The 12,624-nt window shown below is 43.4% G+C and overlaps 1 protein-coding gene across 1 annotated transcript; it reads left to right on the forward strand.

The window, feature by feature from the left end:
• Positions 1-5,034: 5,034 nt before the first annotated feature.
• LOC125946076 (uncharacterized) lies at positions 5,035-6,719 on the forward strand. The gene has a single exon (XM_049668537.1). It carries the CDS (start codon positions 5,153-5,155, stop codon positions 6,716-6,718), a length of 1,566 nt encoding a protein of 521 aa, XP_049524494.1. The 5' UTR covers positions 5,035-5,152; the 3' UTR covers position 6,719.
• Positions 6,720-12,624: the final 5,905 nt, after the last annotated feature.

Genomic DNA, 12,624 nt, shown 5'->3' on the forward strand with positions numbered 1-12,624 from the left:
TTTTAACTTATACAGAGTGTATCGTGCACAAAAAATTTGCCTTCCCTTATGGGGATGTGACCTGCTGTAACAACAGCGCTAGCATAAACTTGTGTTGCTGCCAGCAGGCAGCGACACAAGTTTATGCTAGCGCTGTTGTTGCAGCAGGTCACATCCCCACAAGTAAAGGCAAATTTTCTTTTTTTCTTAAGAACCAGGCAGTTAACTGTGTTAAGTGTCATACTCAACGAAGGCGACCCCAAAATGTGATAGTTCTGCAAAATTGACCAAGAACAGTGCAGTGATGAGTGCAAAATCTTTTTTCGAACAGGCATAGCGAAATATTCAGGACCCTGTATGAAGAGACATGTTCCCATGTTGTGTTATTTAGAAGGTAAACAGGCATTGTGCTAGTCAATCTGCACACACACACAAATGTACACTTAGTAATGTTTAATTTCAATATGTCAACAATTTAGAAGTGTGTCTGCTATTACATGATTTCAGTCTAGAGTACAGTCGCATATGTCCAAAGATAAAAAGTATGATACCAAAAAATACTAAAACAAGCAAAAAAGCAGAGTATGTTAACAATGTAGTCACTTACTGCATCTCGCCAGGACTACCGCTGGGTACGTCCCCCAGTTTTCACTTGGGGGACGTTGTTTCTGTACCCAGGATTTAACTTCTGACCCCCTCGTATGCAGGGGCCAGAAACAATAACGGTCGTCCTCGGACATCCAAGAGGATGGCACCACAGCAATGGTGTCGTCCTCCATTGGAAATTTTACGACCTTGTATGGCTTCGGCATCCTGCATAAATAAAGCAGCTGAGGAGGTTGCCAAAAGGTTGCACCGACTTCATTTACTCATCATGCACCGTTTAGTCAAAATCCAGGATGAGAATGCTGCTGCAAAAGCAGACAGGCTAACACTTTCCAGCAAACTTCAATGTTCTAAGATAATGAGAAGGGGAACCAAAGGGCCCACTTCTTTGTTACAACCATACAAAGCCAACAGACAATAAAGCATAAAAAAGGAAGAAAAAAGTGAAAGCTTAGAGAAAATTGTCTCTTTAAATTTCATTTTACAAATAATATGGAAAAGGGAAATGAATGTGGACAAGAAAACAATTTGCCCCTGTTGGAAACTAACCCAACACCTGCCATATACGCTGCTCCAACAATTGTGCTGTGGCGCTTATCCTCCCATCCGCTTATTTTGGGTATTTGTGCGAGTACAAAATCTGGAAATGAAGAATTTTAGCCAGCACCACTTGAGCTCATGGCGGCAGATGAAGCACATGCTTTTTTACAACAGGCATCATTTAGTAACAGAAACTTAGGTGTAGGCAGCTGGTAATGCAGATGTGGGTTCGGCTCTCATCTGCAGCAAGTTGCCTTTTCATCGACATTAATTTCTCGTTATAATTATTTATTCATCTAAATTAAAAACCACAGCCATTTGTCTGTTGGCTTCATAATGTTCTGTGAGGAAACATACTATGTAGGTATAAATCCTGGGAGCAATATTTGTAGGAGGCTCTTTGTAATCCCTTGTTGGAGAAATAGTGAACAGCATCTCCATATATTGACCCATAAGCCCCTAGAGATCCCCTTTACTGCAGACCCCTTACCCTGGGTGAGTCCTCAAAGCAGACCTAACATACTATCCAGTTTGTATATGTTGTAGTGGATGACAAGTATTATCACAGCAGCAGCAAATTAATGGGCAACTAAAAAAATGTGCGAAAAAAGCTTGACTCTGGCTAGAAGATGGTGTAACACCGTATCCTCATGGCAATAGGCGATTTGAAAAAATTGGAAGGCAGCTACACTACAACACTGTCCTCTAACCAAAATAAACCTGTTGACTGACCAATCTTTGCATTTCTTTTATGAAAGCAAAAGACAATGCATCACTGTCTGCATAAATAGGTTACTCTTTTGAATTTTGACTTATTCAAGATCTTTAATGGTTCGTTATTGCGTGTTAACATGAAGGTAGGAGGAGGTATAAAAGCGCGACAGACAATCCCTGTCATTCTGACAGACAAGTGCAGCCAAGCTAGATTTGGGAGAGAACCCAATTTCTGAATTAGACTATGGGAAAAAGATTTATGAAATAATGAAATCCAGAAGCAAGTAAGGCTCCAATTACAGAACAATAGCCAGCACCACATTTGAACAATCCACACTATCCAAAAATCTGCTTTGCAAATGAGCTTTTGGTGGTGGAAGAAATTTTTTGTTGTGCAGGAAAGCCAACTTGCCAGTTTTGCATAGTGCTCATGGTGTATTAGCTACACTCTGCCAGCTGGTCCTGCAAATGAATTTCCATTGTATGCCCATACTTCTAATGCAACTTAACACACGTGAATTTTGTATATCTAATGAAATGTCGGTCTCACGAAAAACAAAAATCGTCTGTGTGGAAGAGCGACTGTCACGAATAAGCAATTGGTGCAAAAGTTAGGTGCAGAGCTATTACTACTGACATAAACCACCTCATGACTTGCCGAGAAGCGGGTTGACATTGCCTGCCCATTATCTCATAATTTCTGCCTAAGGAAGCTGGCAAGCCATCAGCAGCTTATATAGCGTGCCAGTGTTTGCAAAGAATAGCCGCGCTATAAGGAGCCATTCTGCACCTAATCTCCGCGTCGAGTACGAGGCACGCTGCAATTCAGTCCCCCCCCCCCCCCCATGCACTGAATCTGTTTCAGAGGTTTTGCTAAAGGTCCTTCGTGTGTCACTAGCGTTCCGCTATTTAAATGCGCCGTTTGATGCAGGTGGTCGATCCACTGCATAAGGCTGGAGCTTTCTGTGCAAGCATGCGAAATCGGCGGTTTTATTAGAGCACGTATCCTTTCGCACGAGGTACAATTAAGCTCGCCTCCCATGGAGGGCAAGCTAGCGGAATGCGGTGAAAGTTTACGCTAAGTTGTGAACAACACGTGGCTGAAGCGAAGAGTTACATGCTGATCTCATATTGTGGCACTAACACGCACCACTCGTACGGGACGAACAGGGATCCATTAGGCCACGCCGAGCACTAAAGAAGTCTCTGATTATTTTTCAGGTGCTTCACTGTTCGCATAGAATCCACGTGGCTTTGTTTGGCACCACCGCAGCAGCAACGTCGGAATTTCTCGCGAAAACGGCTAATTTATTTCCTGGCCGGCACGGTTGCGTGTAGATTCCGCTGCTCTAAACGATGCAGGAGATGAAGTGCATGTGGCCGGGTATCACGCGCATAGATCCCCGTCACACCTCATTCAACATCTATAGTGTAGCTATATCGCGCAAGTCGTGCATAAAATCTACGCCCAGCGTCTTTCTGTGCATCAAAAGAGCGGTCTATTCAATGCCATTCCAGAGTGCGCATGATTGAACTCATCTTGAGCGCACGTAGTACCCGATCGATCGCCTAGTCCATAGCTATGCCTAGCCACACGTGCGCTGGCTGCATATTTGGCACACTCCATTAACTACACAAATACTCCCACAAGACGTTGACCCGTAGATGAGAATGCACATAAGATACAATCCCGACAAGCAAACTCTCGTATGAAAAAAAAAAGAAAGATGCATACTCACGCACACGTTGACTTCGGTCTCTTCGGTTTGGCAAGCAAGGCTGTCGTCGATGGCGATGGCGCAAATTCCGGGGCGATAGGAGAGAGGATTTGGAGGAACCGACGCTCTTTTATAGTCCCGAAATTCCTTAAGCATCACTGTGCGCCACCTCTCAAATCACCAGTGCAAAAGTACATTGTTATTTCATGAATTACGGCACATGATACGCAATAAAAACAAGCGTACCGGGAAGCGCGTTCAAGTTGCGCGGGTCGCACCAGAATCACTGAATGACAAAAACGAAAAAATAAATTGTATATTAATGTTTATATTAATCCGATCCGCAATCCAGCTTTCTATGGCTGTAGAGTGTACTAGTGGCAGGTGGTGCAGGTGAATCGAACGCACTTTTGACACGTTCGATTCACCTGCATTAACAGTTCACTAGTTTCAGCGGTGCAGCAATGGCGCCTTCTGAACACCCTATGTGAAACACACCGTTCGTTTCAAAATGTACAGGAAAGCTGCAGGGCTGGTTCGCGATTTTGCTGCACCCTTTCTACTGTCAATGCCGACTTGGTGCAGTCGTGAAGTTACAGTGTCCTTGAATGTACCTTATATACTAATACACTGCGGTACAGGTGCGAAGCAGCAGTGCAGCAGACGACACAGCACACATGAGCAAGCGCCGTTAAAACCCAGCTTACGGGTATCTGCCGGGTATCTGCAAGTGCGGGTATATTAACGTCTCTGAAGTCGATTACACCGGCAGTTCAAGACCTATTTAACGCACACCGTGCACATTAGTCGGACAAAACACAACGCCTGCACCGGGTCTGCACCTTGGCATTCGAGCGGGCCTTTAAAAAAAATCCGTTCGATTCGATTCGGCTCATGCTTTCGCTGGTCGGCTGCCCCTTGCTGTGACTGACTGTCCCACTGCTCTGCTGCTGTCCACGCTTTCGCCTCGCCGTCGTCTTGCGTTTTTCGGAACGGGCTACAGCGTTGCGGTTTCGGCATCTGACTCATCCCTCTCGCTCATCATGCCGTCCAAGTGGAGGAAATGTCGAGCCGTAAGAAAGGAATACAACAAGATAATGAATGAGCTAGGACTCGCGCCGCGTAATGCTGGGCCTTCCTCGTCCAACAACGAAGGTGCAAGCTTCACCTCTGCAGACAGTTCTCGCGTAGAGCGACTTTCGCCTCTGAAGCCGGGAACCAGCAGACAATCGCGAAGTTCACTTTCCACGGATGACGGTGGTGAGCCTCCGTTCAAACGGTTGAACGAGCGGTCGAGTAGCGAAGCCTTTGTCGACGACGTCTGCAGACAAGAAGCTCCTTGTGTCGACGAATTCCAATCGGAGAGTGCGGGTACGTCCTCATGTGAGCAAAGCGACTCTGATAGCAGCTCAAGTGACAAAGGAGATCCCCAAGGAAGCGAATCGAGTGATGAGTCAGATGACTTTGTTGCTTCAGACAGCTGCACTGGGCCAGATGAGGGAATAGCCTTCACTTGTAGTCCAACGCTCACTCATGTACTTTCTGAACAACTGTCCGCAAGTGAAGAGTTTGCTGTAATTGCTTCCAAACATAATATGACGCATGCATGCATTAACGATGTCCTCGATTTCTGCCGGCGAAGAGGCATCTCCGACCTTCCAAAAGATTCTAGGACAGTTTTGAAAACTGAGCGCAAAGCACAGGTGGAGCAAAATGGGTCATTCGTGCACTTTGGTCTTGCAGAAGGAATTCGTCAAGTGTTGCAGCCGGGGCAAGTAGTTCCAAGTGAACTGAAGCTACAGGGCAACATTGACGGAGTCCCTCTTTACAAAAGTAGCCAGCTCGCCTTTTGGCCCATTTTGTGCCGCATAACAAATGTGGAGGCATCACCGCCATTTGTTGTCAGTGTGTACTGTGGTGCAGGGAAGCCGCCATGTCTGCAGGATTATCTAGAGCCATTTTTGCAAGAGGTCTCCGACCTAATCTCTGAGGGGATAAGCATAGGAGATGTTCATGTTCGGGTGAGCATTGGAGCCATGGTTTGCGATGCTCCTGCAAGGAGCTATGTCAAATGTATTGTTGGCCACACTGGCTATTATGCGTGCGAGCGATGCAACCAAAAAGGGCAGCACCTTGAGAACAGGGTGACATTTCCCAGACTTCATGCAGCTGCACGGACGAATGCATCATTTCGATCTCAAGAGAACAAGCACCACCATTCTGGTGTTTCACCATTCCTTTCCCTTGACGTCGACATGATTGCATTCTTCCCATCTGAATACATGCATCTCGTTTGCCTGGGAGTCATGCGACGACTTTTAAGGAATTGGGTATGCCAAGGCCACAGTAACAGACTGAGCAGACTGTATCGCAATCAACTGAATGAAAGCCTGCGAGAGGCATCCAAGGCCTTTCCAACATGTTTCCAGCGGAAACCAAGGGGTACAGAAGAGCTTGATCGGTGGAAGGCAACAGAGTTTCGGACATTCCTCCTTTATGTGGGGCCTGTTGTCCTAAAGCCTCTTCTGCCTGCTTCTCAGTACAAGCATTTTGTAATGTTTCATGTGGCGGTCAGAATTTTAGCATCGCCTCAGCACTACCGTGAGTACAATGTTTTTGCCAAAGATTTGCTAAGGTATTTTGTTCAGGAGCTTAGTGAGCTATACGGGAAAAAACAGCTCGTGTACAATGTACACTCACTAATTCATCTTGCTGACCAGTGCCAAGACCATGGCCCTTTAGATGAGTTTAGTGCATTCCCTTTCGAAAGCTACCTTGGACGAATTAAAAAGTTGCTGCGATCTTCCAACAAGCCACTTTCGCAGCTAAGTAGGAGAATTTCTGAACTGAGGCACTCATCCAGGAACCAAGTCAAGCAGAAACTGCAACATGTGAAGCCTGGAGACTGCTTCCTGATTGACAGTACTCCTGTGGTGGTTCTGGAGATAATGGCAGACCACTTCAAGGGTGGGATTTTGCCAAATGCCAGGGACTTTTTCAAACTTCCACTGAAGTCGTCTCAGTTGAATATCTGGCGCTGTAATACGTTGAGTAACGAGAGAAAGGTCTGGCATCTTGATGACCTTCGGAACACAGCTCGGTGCCTGAGGCTAAACTACAAGCAAGGACATGTTGTTATTCCTCTTTTGCACTTTCACTGAAGCTGTCAGTAACCGTTGGGCTTGTAGTGACCCAAACTGCCTTAGTCAGCCGTCCAACTGCCACATAGCATGCCGTTCAAACAGTTACGGCAAGCATGCTGATAGCTGTACAACCAGGACACATTGCATGTCAATTCTCCAAGGTGCTACACCAGCTGTCATTCACGCTTCTGCTGTGTTTTCACCGCATCAGGCTCACACTGCCATGCCTCTTCAGAAGTCACTGCTCACACTGGGGCGCATCACAACCTCCATGACTTAGTTACCGAGTGGCGCAGCAGAGCGTCTGAGCCATCCAGTTCCCCTGCATCACGGATACCACCTGAGCCTGCACCTAGCTTTCTGAAACTTCAGTTGTGCCTTTGATATCTCCACTTTCTACGTGTTGAAGTGCACTTCATCTGGAACAAGTTGCAGCACGGAAGACTAAACGGCCCTCTTCAGGGCCACCCAAACTATATGACTGGCAGGGACGTGGTAACTCCCATCTCTGCCTTCGTACACCCTCTGGAAAATTAGCATGTGGTTACGTTTGTGTGTGTTTGAATAAAATATCATTGAATATCTTGGTAAGTGCTTCTGAAAGAAAAATTATACAGAACAGTTCTTTTCGAGAATACACAGAAGGAAAGAGCAAGAGAGTAAACAAACCATCTATTTAGTAATCACAAATAATGCCACTATGGATGAAGGGAAACAAAAACAAAACAAAAAAAACTTGGCAACATGAACAAGAAACCAGAGGGTTCCACATTTTCTGTGATCATGACTAACAGACCAAAATGACTAATGTAAAGTCATTGTTGCACTTCATTCCACAAGCAGTGAGTGCCTGTTAAGCTATGCTGTAGACAGGTTCTGCGTTCCAGTGATAAGTGCCCTGTTTGTGCTAGCTTAATATGTTCTCAAAACTGACGGGAATTAATTTCTGTAATTGGCATGTTTTAAATAGAGCTGCTTTGTTTTAGAAACGAAACCAGCATAAAATTCAGGAGGATAGAAACAAAAGAAGTGACAGAACAAGAGTTAGACTTGGAGATTTTAGTTTATCTTCACAATTCCCAACATGGCATTTTTGGCACACAAGAGTTAGGTAGCTCAAAAGGCTGATATAAGTGTGGGAAAGTTCGTGAAATTCACACTATTGTCTTCGACACACTGAACCTAAGTTTAAATTGTAGGTAGCTCAGTCAAGTTATAAACAATTACAAAGTTATAAAGACTTTTTTTTTCAGGCGGGGGGAGGATACAAATGTACTTTCCAGGCGACAAAGTTGCAGTTGTTTTTTAATCTTTATTATTATTATTATTATTATTATTATTATTATTATTATTATTATTTGTAAAATGGTTTTGGGGCTTTCTAAGGTTATTCAAAGGATATATCACAACTTAATGTTTTGCATGTGCGTGATCGCTGCAGCCACATCTCACCTTAACAAGGTTCATACATTATTCTAAATGTCTGCACTCGCCTAAACAAGGTTCAAATGTTATTCTAAATGTCTGCATTCTTTATCAGTGAGCAAAACAGATGTCATGCTCGCATGTCAGGAGCTGTTATCTTAATTAGTACATTTCCAGAAGCTCACTTTCAAGAGTTGTGCATGCCTTTCCTATCTCATGTACATCATTAAAACTGGTGGTATAGCTGCATTAACAACAATGAAAGAATAAATGGCCACCTGTGTGCTCATGGGCAGCAAAGAGCAACGCTCATGCATTCTATCATTGATGTGCTGATCAATGGATGTGAACCCTGCCAAATGTAAAAGGGCTCTGCAGATTATTTCTGTGGCGTGTGAACTCTGTGGCATATTTGTCATGTAGCCGCCCTTGAATTGGTTTGTGATATGGCTACAGAAGCCATCAAGCTTGCTGTGTGCTGAAAACAGTCGATCACATTGGGCCCCTTCTCTTCTTTCTTGTGCAAAAATGCACAAATATGACATTATTTCGTTATTTATTCTTCTCTGTTGTGATCACCTTGGCGTGCATATTGCTGCCCATCTCATTTCTTTTGCACGGTCACTGTGCCACCACATCAGTGGCACTACTGAGATGCCCATCAGCTTCCAGGCAACAAATTCCTTGCTGACAGCTCTATTCATTTGAGTGAATGCAGCACTCTTTCAAGGCCTAATGCTTGAAAATGAGCTGCAGTGAGGCGCAGTGATGTAGTTCTGCCTAGATTGCAACATATTTGGGCTAAGCCTGACAGTGACTGCACAATAGAGCAGGTTGGTCATCATTCAGCACCTTGCCTATCTAAGCCTCTCATCTTAACGGCAGCAGCCCTGGCTGCTTCCACACATGTGGAAAGATAGCATGAACACAGTATATACATCTGCATCTATACATGCAGCATGCACATCGTCACTGGAGCAGCCGTTTAGTGTGCGGCTAGCACAATGGAAGCACCACATTAATCCACACTCAATTTTACATTATCTCAAGCTGTGCCGTGGAAGATGAGACATGGTACGATTACTGTATCTGTGATGCCGCATGGCACGTCCTTATAGTAGTCATGCACATGGCATCTTCGACATGATGTCCCTTATGAATGAAGCATCAGCATAACCACTGCCTCGCACCATAGCATAGGGACACTAAAGAGCAATACTAAGTCATCTTAGACTGACTTACGTTGACTTTTACTGCAGAATATAAAGGCCAAATGGTTTTTTTCTTTTTTAATGTCGTACTGGTGCATCAATGTGGTAGTATGAAAGATTTCAGTGTGTTCCCTCATATTCAAGATATTCATATTCATATTCAGGGGAAGTACTTAAAAGTTCCTAAGGTTATTCTTTCGCTTCTTTACAATGATGTCATTCTTGACCAGATAAACAAGTAGACCCGAGTAGGTCTTGTCAAAATTCAAGACATCACAGTGAGCCTGGTGCTAGAACTTCACCGCAGCACTACCACTTATCTTCCAATTTTGTTTCTTCTCGGACTTGCCAAGCTGCCTCTTATGTGAACAGTGGCCCTTTTGCTATTGCAGTGCAGAATTTACTAATACAGCCTAACTTGGTAGTCCCCTTTAGCACACCTATAATGTAAAGTGTAAAATTGCTGTTACAGTTGAGCCTCATCTGAGGTGAGTTAATGGTTATGAAAACAGATACCAGAACCATGCGAACTGCCCTGTGTGCATTGGGATGGTAGATAATGACTATTTGGTTAGAGTGAATGTACTAGCCACTTTGGCTTGGACTTCTCAGGTCTAGTTACATAATATATGATATACTATGTTAGTAGAATTACAAAAAGACAAGCTTCCTTGTGGGGGCACGTGGAAGCAATAAAAGAACAAAAATTGTGCGTATGCGTAATTGACTGCTTGAAGTTTGGCATCATTTCCTTTGCCTATGTAGAGGGGCTGTATTGGAGACATGATAGCATTGTTTATTATAGAAACGAGCATGCAAACAAAGAAGACTGATAAAGAAGCAAGGAGAAGCACTGACTCGCAATTGAGGTTTTTATAGATGCTGTCTATAGTGAGATATACAACAAATATAAAAACGACAACACACTACTAGCTTCAAAATAAAAAGCACAACCATTTATGCACTTAAGAACGTCTTTTTCATTCAATGAAATGGAAGGATAACTGCTGCGCATTTCATCAAATCTGGTGTGGTACATGTCTGTAATTTTCTGCGGGGTGAAGTTGCGTATTGCTGTGATGGATGATTCCCTAAACGAACATGTGGCTGCACTGTTGATAACTGACCCCTATGTGGTTGTTCGTTGGCTTTATTTTATGCTCCTGCAATGTTACATCAATGCAACTTCGTGTTTCTCCTGTATTAGTGGGCCCATATTACAAATTTTGCCTCTAGCTCTTCAAGTGGCTGCAGATATGCGTTGCAACACTGCATTTTTTCTTAATGGAGCATTAGTTATTTACAGCAGGGCAAGATTTTTAAACTAATTTTTTTATTGCATGACAGAATTACGACTTGGAACTTGCACTGCACCACCACATTCAGTACGGGATATGGCATGTGCCTGTGGTGCTATGGTAGCTGTCTCCATTTTCTTTTATACCCCATGCATATGCTCCCTGCCAGTTTGAGCTTTCATGGAAAATCACTTTCTGGAAAGTTTATTTGTCAGAATAAGATTTTTATTATTAGTGTTTTACCTGCTGAAAGCCTCATCGCATCATGAATAACTCGAACATAAAAAGAAGGGCCTAAGGCCAGCTGGAAATACTCATTCGTTAAACAATATAAACATCACGTGCTACCTATATTAAATAATTGAAAATAGGATGTTTATATCGTAACAAACAAGTACACTAAGGACAGCATAGGGTAAATTACATGTACGTATTAATTGAAGCAGGAAGTGATAAATTAATGGAAATGAAAGTGGATGAAAAAACTACTGGCCGCAGGTGAGGCACGAAGCCACGTCTTCACATTACGCGTGCAATGCTCTTAGCATTTCAGCTACCGCAGCACCGTTTTCCCATCCGCTTTCTGGGGTACTAAGGTTTTATCTACTGGAACTAAAGCTGGGAGTGTTAGCCAGCGCACCTCTGGGCCTTGACGGCAGATGTGGAACATCCTTTTTTTCTCGCAAACCTCACATTGTGTGATGTGTACCGACGTATCAAAGCTTGGTGATGCAAATAAAATGCAATGAAGTGATTAATGTATAAGCATGCCATCGGTCGCTCTGCTGAAGAAATAAGTAATGCATGTGCCAAAACAGAGAGACTGGACATGTATATGAATAAAAATGACATCTTCAAGGTTTAGCCAGAAAAGGAAATGGTGTACAAAAATAAACAATTGTGAGTCTGCAACTTACTTCACCTGTCCCTATATCTTCCAATTACATATCTTGTGTTTATAAGTGCTGCTAGTAGCGTGCATTGCCATGAAGTGTCGTCAACTAGCCTGGCTTATGCATTTCTACTTTACTGGTTCCAAAATGCTGCAGTCTCATGGTTACGAAAACAGACACCAGAACCATGAGAATTTTCCAGTGTGCATTGGCATGGGAGATAATGATGATTTGGTTGGAGTGAATGCAATGGCCACTTGGGCTTACACTTCTTAGGTCTAGTTACAATCACTACCACAAAGTGTATGTTAATTGCAAGCACCTACTGCACGTCCTTCAAGCAACTAGTAGCAGGATTCTCACACATAACTGCTACACTGTAAACAGTTTAGAATGTATGCATAAGTAAGAACAGCTGATGGTTTGGTGTGGTAATTAACATGATGAAACAGCACTGAAGATGAACACAAGAAGAAACAGATAATGCTGTGAGCTTTGGAGACTGTTGCACAGAAACAACATATCAGACAAGCAGGCACAACCATGCCGACACCTTTTGCAAGGCTAACATCGTCTTTGTATACTAATAAAACACTGACTCACACTAACACTCGCTCGCACATGCAGCATTGCACAATCTGCCATCTAGCTCACCGTATCCACACCAAAGTTAATTTCAAAATGTTTTATCACTACCACAAAGTGTATGTTAATTGCAAACACCTACTGCACTTCCTTCAAGCAATTGATAGCAGGATTCTCACACATAACTTCTACACTGTAAACAGTTTAGAATTTATACATAAGTAGGAACAGCTGATGGTTTGGTGTTGTAATTAACATGATGAAACAGTACTGAAGACGAACACTAAAGAAGAAACAGATAATGCAGTGACTATAAACTAAAGTTTATTAGAAATGTGTGTGCCGTTTCATCATGTTACCACACAAACTTTCCAGTTGTCATTAGTTTTGCAGATTTTAAGCTGCTTGCAGTGCTAAAGTTGAATGCCACACAAAGAAACAACAAGCTTTTTAAGAAACTGTAGCTCACATAAAAGGGCATTTAGAAACCTAGTTGGTGCATATGAAACATG

The sequence above is a fragment of the Dermacentor silvarum genome, chromosome 5 (assembly GCF_013339745.2).
Source record: "Dermacentor silvarum isolate Dsil-2018 chromosome 5, BIME_Dsil_1.4, whole genome shotgun sequence".
NCBI lineage: Eukaryota > Metazoa > Arthropoda > Arachnida > Ixodida > Ixodidae > Dermacentor > Dermacentor silvarum.